This window comes from Heterodontus francisci, chromosome 6 (genome assembly GCF_036365525.1).
Source record: "Heterodontus francisci isolate sHetFra1 chromosome 6, sHetFra1.hap1, whole genome shotgun sequence".
In the NCBI taxonomy this organism is placed as follows: Eukaryota; Metazoa; Chordata; class Chondrichthyes; order Heterodontiformes; family Heterodontidae; genus Heterodontus; species Heterodontus francisci.
Window position 1 is genome coordinate 12,908,327 of NC_090376.1, and position 12,298 is coordinate 12,920,624.

General features: G+C 44.4%; 1 protein-coding gene across 1 annotated transcript in view; it reads left to right on the forward strand.

Moving 5' to 3' along the window:
• nlgn4xa (neuroligin 4 X-linked a) overlaps positions 1 to 12,298 on the forward strand; it is a 226,631-nt gene that overhangs the window by 185,246 nt on the left and 29,087 nt on the right. The window contains exon 4 of the mRNA XM_068033142.1: positions 870 to 1,055. Within this exon, the coding sequence (XP_067889243.1) occupies positions 870 to 1,055 (186 nt within the window). The remainder of the gene's footprint in view (positions 1 to 869; positions 1,056 to 12,298) is intronic.

The window sequence follows — 12,298 nt, forward strand, 5'->3', positions numbered from 1 at the left end:
GGAGATTATGCTAGAACTATATAAAACATTAGTTTGGCCACAGCTTGAGCACTGCATACAGTTCTGGTCACCTCTTTACAGGAAATGATGTGATTGCAATAGAGAGGATACAAAGAAGATTTATGAGAATGTTGCCAGGGCTGAAGAATTTTAGCTATGAGGAAAGATTGGACAGGCTGGGGTTGTTTCCTTTGGAACAGAGGAAGCTGAGGGGAGATTTCATTAAAGTGTAGAAAATTATGAGGGTCCTAGATAGATAGGGAGGACATATTTCTGTTAACAGAGAGGTCAATAACCAGGGGGCATAGGTTTAAAGTAATTGGTGGAAGGATTAGAGGGGAGTCGAGACTTTTTTTCACCCAGAGAGTGGTGGGGGTCTGGAACTCACTGCCTGAAAGGATGGTAGAGACGCATTTAAATGATACTTGGATATGCACTTGAAGTGCCCGAACCTACAGGGCTACAGACCAGGAACTGGAAGGTGGAATTCGACTAGATAGCTCTTTATTGGCCAGCATAGACACAATGGGCTGAATGGCCTCCTTCTGTGCCATACATTTCTATGATTCTATGAGCTGCGGCTGATGCCTACTTTGATGCTGCAGGCTCACATTCCATGTGTTGATGTTGGTCAAATTAATGCCCATTTTGTCCCCAGATAACTGGAAAAAAAGGAGACTTCAGTCTATCCATCTCAATGGCACGTGAGTCCAGTTCTCAGAGGTAAAACGGGTAGCTTCTAAGACACAAGGTGGTCTGATCACTTGGAAACATTACAAGTGGAAAGCTGAGTCTCCACTGCTGCATGTTTTGTGGTCACTCGATGGTATCTCACATTAAATCAGTTGTTTTTTTTTCTCTCTTTGCAGGCTTCCTAAGCACAGGCGACCAGGCTGCCAAAGGAAATTATGGATTGCTTGACCAAATCCAAGCATTAAGGTGGATTAGCGAAAATATCGGAGCTTTCGGAGGAGATTCAATGCGGATTACGGTCTTTGGTTCTGGTGCTGGGGCGTCCTGTGTCAGCTTGCTGACACTCTCCCACTATTCAGAAGGTAAGAACATGAGGACATATAGGAAGAAAGCAAACTGGCCACAACTTCCCCAGGATCTATTAATGGGACTTAATAGCTGGTACAATTTACTTTAGATGTTTGCAGTAACTAGCACAAAGAAGCATAACACCACACCGAAATAGACACTATGGAGTATTTATGCAGCTAGTTTTTAATATTTATTCATTCTTGCGATGTGGGCGTATTCGCAAGGCTACTGCCCATCCCTACTTTCCCAGAATGAATTATAGTTACAGTGCGCCAGTGCTGGAAGGAGTGATACTGTGTACCTGTTGATATATCTTTTTAAGGTGCAACACAGTTGAATTGTCTAACCCAGGTTGAAGGCACAAGGAACTATCGACTAGCATTCACCCCATACATGCTGTTCTTTAATCTACAGTTGGCATCCATTACGGATGCTGACAACCCATTTAAGACAGCAATGATTATCAAAATAACTGTAACATGTGGATCAGTAATCCTCGATCCCATTCCAGCCCACAATAAATGGGTCATCCAAGGGTGTAGTAATGTTTCCAAAGCAGAGGATAAAAAGATCAAATTCTCTTTTGAATATAGAATGGTCTTGCTCCTGGGAAAAGCATGTGTTTCAGATCAATGCAAACTCAGCAGATCTGGATCCATTCAAAAACAGCAGCAATTTGCATTTATGTAATGCCTTTATTATAATAAAACATCCCGATGTGTTATACATGAGCATTAGCAAACAAAATTTGATATCAACCACCTAAGGAGATATTAAGAAGACCAAAAGCTTGCTTAAAGAGGTAGGGTTTTAAGGAGCATCTTAAAGGAAGACAAAGAGGTGGAGGGTTCAGGGCCTTGGCAGCTGTAGTGGAGTGATTCAAATTGGGGATACTCAAAAGGCCAGAGCTGGCAGAGTGCAGAGATCTAGCGGGGTTGTGGGCTTTCAGATTACAGAGAGAGGGAGGGGCGAGATCGTGAAGAGATTTAAAAACGAGGATGAAAATTTTTTTAATCGACGCGTGGCTTGACTGGGAGTCAATGTAGATCAGTGAGAACAGGGGTGATGGGTGAACGGGACTTGGTGTGAGTTAAGACATGGGCAGCAGAGTTCTGAATGTCCTCAAGTTTATGGAGGGTAGACCTTGGGAGGCCAGCCAGGAGTGCGTTGGAATAGTCAAGTTCAGAGGCAGCAAAGGTATGGATGAGGAAAGAAATCAATTAGGCTCTAGTGTGGGTTCCATAAGTCCAGATGCAGAAGTTTGCTTGAAAAGGTGATGATGTCTGTGCTCTGGCGACAATACGTAGGAACATAGGAAAATAGAGGATCGGAAAGCAATCTACAGCCCATCCCAAGAACTAATAATCTTCAATCGCCCACTCCCTTAAATATTTATCCAATTCTCCTTAAATATAACTCCAAATGTAATATACCTCTGTGTGTGTGAACATCTCCTGTCAGCCTGATAGATACTGTTTACCTTTTTCCCTTTGCTCCTCATATTATTGTCATTTATGAGGTATCCATTTGGTCAAAATATTCAGTGTGAGGGACCACTTGTGAATGCTGAAACTCTCCAAGAGACCTTTGAAGCACTGAAGCAACATTCTAGGGACCCCTGTACTAATTTCCAATGCATTATGTCCTTCCCCCACCATCCCCCATGTTTAGATGGTTTCTGAACAGGGTTTGCGGGAAATCTCTTGGGGGAGCCATTCACTTTGGCTCCTAACACTCCATCGCCACTTTTCAGATTTTCGTCTGGGAGTGACAGCCAAAATTGAATGTGCCCGTGATCTTAAAATTCTTCTTCTTGCTTTCGAATCCCTCCATGACCTCACACCATCCACCACCTCCCTATCTCTGTAATCTCCACCAGCCCTACAACCCTCCATGATTTCTGCGCTTCTCCCATTCTGGCCTCTTGTGCACCCCTGATTTTCATCACTCCAACATTGACGGCGGTGCCTTCAGCCGCCCAGGCCCAAACCCTGGAATTCCCTCCCTAAACCTTTCCACTCGCTATCTCTCTCCTCCTTGAAGGTACTGCTTCGAATCAACCTCTTTGACCAACCTTTGTGGCCACCTGCCTAATATCTCCTCATGTGGCTAGGTTTCAAATTTTGTTTGATAATGCTCCTGTAAAGCACCTTGGGATGTTTTTATTACATTAAAGATGCTGTATAAATGCAAGTTGTTGTTGTCTGCCCATATTTGGAGTGTTGTTTTCAAATGAGAGAATAACGATGCAAATGATGATACTATTGACACCTGAGCAAAGCTGGGCAGAAGGAATGTCATTGCATTCTTGGCATTCAGTGTTGCTAAGGCAGTGCGAGGGGTAAGGGCTTTAAATATTGGAGTCTCATTATGCCCGGACTTGAAAAATTAGATCGATTTTCATGAAAACAACACAGATAAGGATGCAATATGATAAACATGTTTAAAATGATGAAAAGATGGGACAGGGTAGAAAGGAGCAGACTGTTTCCAGTCCTTGAGGGAGAGTCAAGAATGAAAGGTCAAAGGTTTAGAACAGAGGGCATGAGAAGCTTCTTTAAACAGAGTTCTGAAGCTGTGTGGCTCCACTTCCAGGGTCAGAGGTTGAGGCAGAAGTTATGCAAACATTCACAATTAGGTCAGATAAGTGGAGGAAGGAAAATGGGTTGGCGGGATAAGAATATAAGAAATAGGAGCAGGAATAGGCCATTTGGCCCTTAGGCCCAGCTCCTCCATTCAACATGATCATGACTGATCTTTGACCTCAAGTCCACCTTCGCGAAGGGTATGGGTAAAGAGTAGGGCAATATGATTAGGACTATTTGGAAGGTAAATGTTGACATGGACTGGTTGGATTGATTGGCCATTTTCCACATTGTCGCTTCTACACAGTATTTCTATGTATCAATCCATCAGATAGAAAATCTAGTCCAGTGTTAGCTATCAGCACTTCAGAATAGGCCACAATCTAAGGGGAGATATTCCTTTTTTGCACTCATCAGATCTTAAGTGCAAGGGCGCGGCAGAGAGGAAGTAAGGGGGTACACTCCTGGCATACACCTTTGTGCTCAGCTCCAGAAACCCACATATGAAAGCTTATGATCCTAAGGATAATATTAATGGCAATCATTTCAGCTATGACTCAGTAGCAGTCTTGTCTTTGAGTCAGAAGGACTCATGTACTGTTCTAAAGATTTGAGCACATAATCTAAGCTGATGCTCCAGTGCAGTACTGGGGTAGTGCTGCGCTGTTGGAGGTGCTATCTTTCATATGAGGCATTAAACTGAGGCCCCAGCTGCCTTCCCAGGGGTTGTAAAAAAAAACCATGGCACTATTTTGAAGAACAGTGTGCTAATTCTTTCTGCCAATCAACATTAAAAAAGGAATGTCAGTCAATTATCTCGTTGCTGTTTGTGGGAGCTTGCTGTACACAAATTGGCTGCTGTGTTTCCCACTTGGCTTGCCAAGTTCAACAGTCAATTTTTTTAATGATTTATAATTTCTGGCAATGTATTTTTGCGCTTTGAGCTGACAGTGCTGAGTAATGCAATGGCTTTCCCCTCTTTTTTTCTGCCGGTAACTGTAGCAGGTGCTTGCAGGTTTTATGGCGTCTTGGCCTAATGTTCAGTAACTCTCCGTGGCCACAGGGTCAGAACAACATCTTGTGGCTCCTACACCAATCATCCTGATAACTGTGATGTTTAGTTTAGTATAGAGATACAGCACTGAAACAGGCCCTTCGGCCCACCGAGTCTGTGCCGACCATCAACCACCCATTTATACTAATCCTACACTAATTCCATATTCCTACCACATCCCCACCTGTCCCTATATTTCCCTGCCACCTACCTATACTAGGGGCAATTTATAATGGCCAATTTACCTATCAACCTGCAAGTCTTTGGCATGTGGGAGGAAACCGGAGCACCCGGAGGAACCTCACGCAGACACAGGGAGAACTTGCAAACTCCACACAGGCAGTACCCAGAATTGAACCCGGATCGCTGGAGCTGTGAGGCTGCGGTGCTAACCACTTTGCCACTGTGCCGCCCCAATCACTGATGCCAATCAGTGCCTAGTTATGAGGCTATAAAAGGATATGGAGCCATTGCAGATGGATGGAGTTAAGATACAGATCAGCCATGATCTCATTGAATGGTGGAATGGGCTCGGGGGGGGGGGGGGGGTGGTGTGGGGAATGGGGGCGGTGGTCTAAATCCTGTTCCTGTGTCATATATTGTTTTATCTCATGTACTTTTGTTTTTCTCATTCTCAGTATGTGTGGGCATCGCTGGCAAGGCTGGCATTTATTGCCCATCCATAGTTGCCCTGAGAAAGTGCTGGTGAGCTATTTTCTTGAACCACTGACAGTCCATGTGGTGACGGTGCTAATTAAGGGTTAATGCAGCTGAGTGGCTTGCTAGAACACAACAACAACAACAACAACAACTTACAGTTTTTCAAACTCCTTTAATGTAATAAATCGTCCCCAGGCACTTCAAAAGCTTGGTCAAAGTCTTAGGTTTTTAGGAGTGTTTTACAGGAGGAAAGAGAGGTAGGGAGGCAGAGAGGTTTAGGGAAGGAATGCCAGAGCTTATGACTCAGGCAGCCAATGGCAAAGTGATTAAAATCGGGCATGCACAAGAGGCCAGATTTAGAGGAGCGCAGAGATCTCGGAGGGCTTTTGGGCTGGAGGAGATTGCAGAGATAGGGAGGGACAAGGACATGGAAGGATTTGAAAACAAGGATGAGAATTTTAAAATCGAGCCTTTGCCAGGCCGGGAGCCAATGTGAGCACAGGGGTGACAGGTGAACGGGTCTTGGTGCCAATTAGGATTTGGGCAGCAGAGATTTGGATGAAGGTAACGGAGCTGCAAAGTGGGAGGCTAGCCAGGAGGGTGTCGGATTGGTCGAATCGAGAGGTAGATAAGGGTGAGACATTCCTTTCCAGTGCCAGGGTGCAAGAGGCTAATGGGGTAGTAGTCCTCACTTTAAGATCAATCACCTGCTGCCAATGAATTTCCGATTGATAGGATGGGAATGTGAGTAGCCTGTGTCCAATTTTGTGATGAGGTTCTCTGCACCGCCGTGATCTTGCACCCTGGCACAGGAGAAGGGCATCCAACTCAAAGTGTCTTGTGATACTAGGGGCAGAATTCACCTATAACACTGGTTGTCAGTGATACCTCCACAAGTGTCAAGAGGTGGCGCCCCCTACCTCTCTGGAGGCAAGAACGCCTCTTTATTTGCTCCCCAGCCATGACGTTGTAGCCATTGCTGGCATTGCTGTCTGATAATAAAGCTATTTTAAATAACAGTTAATTGGCTGTGACAAAAGCAAACAGCTATAAATGTGAAACCAAAACTGAAACTGATGGAAAAGATCAGGCAGCATGGAGCAAGAAACAAAGTTAATGTTTCAGGTTGACGACCTTTCATCAGAATTGAAAGACGTGAAAGCAGCACAGCTTTTAAACGTGCTCAGAGTCAGGGAAAAGTGGGCAAGGAAAGAATAAAAAAGACCCTTGCCCTTTAAGCCTGCTCCCTCCTTCTTCCCTTTCTTTGCACTTGCTTAAAAGCTGCCCATCTCTAACATCTTCCAGTTCTGATGAATGGTCGTTGACCTGAAACATGGGGCTGAAATTTAGCTCCAGGGTCCTGATCCCGACACTGGACTGAATTCCGGGTTGGGAAGCTGGAAGTGTCCGTGATGGAACCCTGGAGGAGATTTTTGAGGAGGTGGCCATTTAACGGGCCGCCTGCATCCAATTCGTGATGGTAGGTGGTCTCCGCATCCAGGAGGACCAATAGGAGTGCCCGAGGCTCTGGGTGGCAGGAGCCACACCAGGAGTGATTGGCACTGCCACTGTGGTGGACCACAAGGGCACCTCAAAATGGAGGCGCCATCTGAATAGGTGAAAACTGTACGAATATACTGTGGCCACAGCTGCCAGAATATCATAGTGGAAGGGGATTTCCTCCACAGGATGGCCTGCGGCCGTGCGTGGCTATGGACTTTGCAGCGCAGTGGATGCTTTGCAGGATGCGGCTCCAACAACCCTTCCCACCCCCAGCCTTCTGCCAGGAGATTGTCACCATTCCATCTATGAGCTCCAACGATATCAGGGAAAATCCAGACAGCATGAGAAGAGTGCCTTCAAATAGCACTTTAATTTGCCTAACTGACTACCCACTGTCAGTAGGCAGGTGGCTGTCACCCCTCAGAAGCTACCTCCCTGAAAATAGGCCGGAGACAGGAGCATGTTGGCAGCTAAGCACACCGGCCGGTGGCGAGAAATTGCTGGCATGCCCGCCTCTAAATCTGCCTCCACCGCGAGATAAAAATGCTGATCATTAACTCTGCTTCTCTCTCTCTCCACAGTAAATGAACTTGTTATGATCTGGAACGCGCTGCCTGAAAGGGCGGTGGAAGCAGAGTCAGTAGGAACTTTCAAAAGGGAATTGCATAAATACTAGAAGGGAATACATTTAGAAGGGGTATGGGGAAAGAGCAGGGCAGTGGGACTAATTAGATAACTCTACCAGAGAGCTGGCACAGGCATGATGGGCTGAATGGCATCCTTTCCTGTTGTATTATTCTATGATTCTATCTCTCTTTATTTTCAGTAGCAGTGTAATTTATCATTAATACTGTAGCTTGTGTGTTTTTTTTATAAAGTTGTGTGACAGTCAGTAGACATCTTATGGTGATGGAAGCTTCCTGATTATTAGGCTTAAGATGTAGGCTATCTCTGCGCACTCCCCCCTCATCCCGTTCAACTCCCCGCCACCCCAATTCCAGTTAAACCACAATGTACATTCCTCCCATTTCATTCTGCTGACTTCCTCAGTCTTTGTGACCCGGGACTGCGGAGTAAATCGGTGGTGGCGTTAAGTGCCCGGCACTCACTTCTGGCAGCAAGAGCGCTTCGGAGAACACAGTCCCCTCTCTTTCTCAATTCAGAAACAAATTACGCTGCATAGACATCTCACTGTTCCCCTTGGACTGCAAGTGAATGGACGGAACAGCACTGAATGCCAGCTTGACGGACCGAACCCTCCTTGTTGGCTCCAAGCACTTGTTTGAAGATTTTTTTTAATCCAATACTTCATTCCCACTGTATACTCCCCTAGTGTTTTCTCTGGCAGGGCTGTACTCTAAGAATGAAGTCTGTTCTCAGTTTGAATTCCTTTCTTCACTAGTGACATGGCTTGAGTAGAGGGAACAAAGAGTGTTCAGTCATCTATTCATGACTTAGTAATGCGGCCTATCATACTGAGCAGTACATAGATGCTTTTGTGCTGACTTTCCTAAATAATGCCATGAATTATGAAATCTATGGGGCCTTATGCAATGATCTAAGCAGTGCCACTTGTTGAACTGCCTATCATTTCTCCTCCATAAATGGCCAAATCTTTTTGTGCATTCAAATTATTATTTATCCTTTTCGAAAATGGAGAAATCTAGGTGAAGGGTCAAGGGTCAATGTGTGGAACGCCTACAAGGCTTAAGAGAAACGATGAGGTAAATCAGGAAGTGGTAATTCAGTGATGCCAAGCTTGGATTTTAAAGGCATAAAGAACTCAGAAGGGAGGTTCAAGAGAATAATTATGGGGCCGAGACAGAGCGGATGGATGAAGGAGAGTTAAAAAAAAGACAGCCATTCAAAAGGGGACTTCATTTCATTTGTTTTCTGAACTGTATAGGGTCAGGATACATAATAAATGTGTCTCCTGTTCTACAGATAGCAACAAAAAACAAATAAAACATGCATCAAAAGTTAGTGGCTTTGGCTAAATGGTTCAGTTTGGGCCTTCAGACAGCCTTAATAATTAATCCTATCAGTAGGACTAATAATGACTCAGCACCTCAGCATTGTTAATTAACACAGCTGGATGCCTGGCCTAATGCTTCACATGGTGATTAAGAACATTTTTAATTTAACTGCAAAAGGTGTGCTCGCATATACACTCTCGGTCTAGCAACACCTCCACTTTAAAATTCTCATCCCTGTTTTCACATCCCTCCATGGCCTTACCCCTCCCCATCTCTGTAATTTCCTCCAGCCCTACAACCCCCCGAGATACTGCCATCCTCTAATTCTGGCCTCTTGCACATCCAAGATTGGAATTGCTCCAACATTGGAGGCCGTGCCTTCAGCTGCCCGGCTCCTGAGCTCTGAAATTCCCTCCCTAAACCTCTCTGCCTCTATCTCTCCACCTTTAAGAGGCTCCTTGAAAACTACCCCCTTCACCAAATGTCCGGTCACTTGTCCTAATTTCTCCTCAATGTCAAATTTTTAGATTAGATTAGATTAGAGATACAGCACTGAAACAGGCCCTTCGGCCCACCGAGTCTGTGCCGACCATCAACCACCCATTTATACTAATCCTACACTAATTCCATATTCCTACCACATCCCCAGCTGTCTCTATATTTCCCTACCACCTACCTATACTAGGGGCAATTGCTAATGGCCAATTAACTCTTCAGTGCAGCACCTTGGGATGTTTCACTACATTAAAGGTGCTATATAAATGCAAGTTGCTGTTGGATGAGCTCAAATTTATGAAAGGTGCAAGCTGGGAGACTGGAAATTAGAGTATTGAAACAGCCGAGTCTAGAGGTAACACAGACGTGGATGAGAGTTTCAGCAGCAGATGAGCTGAGGCAGGGGCTCAGACAGTGGATAGAAAGGAGCTGGAAGCCGGCAGTCTTGGTGGTAGAGAGGATGTGGGTTTGATGCTCGCTGAGGGTCAAACAGGACGTCGAGTTTGTGAATGGTCTGGTTCAGATTCGAACACTGGTCAGGGAAGGGAATAAGCAGATACAAATGAGATACATTATTAGCATATTAATTAATGCACATTGTGGAGATTAGAATATTAAACTTTTAATAGTCATGGCAGAAAACGTATTAACTGTGCTGAAATATGAAGTAGTTTTAATTTAAAAATGTATATATATTTTGGATGCTTATTGATGTGAAGAATGTTGGTGCTCAGGAATGGAAGATTTTACAGTTTGTGGCATCCAGGGGCAGGATCAAGGACTTCCAGGTCAGGTATGGCCAGATGCCTGTTTAAAATGTCCCTGCTCTTTCTCAGTTATTTGTCATATATGCTGAAAGACTATTTCCTTGACTAGAACAAGGGGGGGTCACAGTCACAGGATAAGGGATCGGCCATTCAGGATTGAGATGAGGAGCAATTTCTTCACTTAAAGAGTTGTGAATCTTTGGAGTTCTTTACCTCAGAGAGCTGTGGGCGCTCAGTCATTAAGTATATTCAAAGTGGAGATTGATATATTTTTGGACATTGAAAGGAACAGGTGGGAAAGTGGAGTTGAGATAGAAGGTCAGCCATAATATTACTGAATGGCAGGGCAACCTTGACAAACTGTGTGGCCTCCTCCTGCTCCTAACATAGAATCATAGAACGGTTACAGCACAGAAGGAGGCCATTCGGCCTGTCATGTCCGTGCCAGCTCTCTGCAAGAGCAACTCACCTAGTTCCACTCCCCCGTCTGTTCCCCGTCACTCTGCAAATTTTTTCTCTTCAAATAATTTTCTTTTGAAGGCCTCGATTGAATCTGTCTCCACCACACTGTCAGGCAGGGCATTCCAGATCCTAACCACTCGCTGCGTAAAAAATGTTTTTCCCCGTGTCACCATTACTCCTTTTGTCAATCACCTTAAATCATTGTCCTCTGGCTGTTGATCCCTCCACCAATGGGAACAGTTTCTCCCTATCTACTCCATCTCGACCCCTCATAATTTTGAACACCTCTATCAAATCTCCTCTTAATCTTCTCTTCTCCAAGGAGAACAACGCCAGATATTTCTTATGTTCTTACTTTCTTGTCTCATCACCATGAATTTTTCCCATTTTCAAAAGCAGCCATCTCAGACAAATTGCTAATTTTATGGAGAATAAATTCCAGAGAAACAGATGGGAAGTGCCTCAAAATCATTGCATCAAGCTACAAATTAACATCACCATTAGCTCCAAGACTACTCTCCAGCCATCAGTTGAGAATAATACTCGTCTGCAAATCACTACCATTGTTACTAGTATCCTTAATCATCACTTAACTTACGGTCAGAGAGAAATCCCACAGGTCTTAGGCAGCAGCTTCCTGCCTGGGATCTTCCAATCACGCCCACTGGTCAGGAAGTGTACTTGGCTGGGTTTGGGCAGGGCTCCAGTGAAAGTTTATGACAATAAGATCCAACTATTAAGAGCGACCAGATCTCCATTTTTCCCAGGATCCCGGTATGCAGCTTCCCCTTCACGGCTTGGCACACATACCCTATCTTCACTCCCCTGCCCACTCCTCTAAAATTAGGAAAAAATAATGTTATTTTAGTCTCTGATGATTTCTTTTTAATTCTATCATGGGATGTAGGTGTTGCTGGCAAGGCCAGCATTTGTTGCCCATTCATAATTCCCCTTGAGCTGTGTGGCTTGCTAGGCCATTTCAGCGGGCAGTTAAGAGTGAACCACATTGCTGTGGGTCTGGAGTCACATGTAGGCCAGACCAGGTAAAGGCGGCAGATTTCCTTCCCTGAAAGACATTAGTGAACCAGATGGGTTTTTGGGACAATCGATACTGAGACTACTTATCAATTCCAAATTTTTATCAATTAATTGAATTTAAATTCCATCAGCTGCTGTGGTGGGATTTGTACCCATCTCCCCAGGGCATTAGCCTGGGCCTCTGGATTACTAGTCCAGTGATATTACCACCACACCACTGTAGGTTTATAAAGCATGTACAATGGTGGATTTACTCCAGGTCTTTGTCATGCCAGATTCATTCTAGGACCCTGTAATAGTGGATTTATTCTAGGATTCTGTATTGGCTGTAAAGTGCTTTGTGATATCCTAAGATCATGAGAGGTGCGATGTGAGATGTTTTTCTTTTACAGTGTTACTGTCATGTGTAGTGCTCATTGGACTAACTTTTCATGAACAGTTATTTGTTTCTCAGTTTTCATTTCACTCATGTACAGTAATCTTTGTAAGGGTGGTCTCCTGTCAATCCTTCATGAACATGTTGGTATTGTGAGATAACAGATTGACCAGCTGACCAGTTTAATAATTAGCACACTAGATCAGTCAACCCATGGCTGGTTGGTTCCATTGCTATGTAGATGAGAGAACCTGGAATGTTGTGAATAAATTTAATATCAGATTTAAGGTAATTGGGAAAAGAATCAGAGGAGTTTGCAATTTTTCTTTGCACAGTTA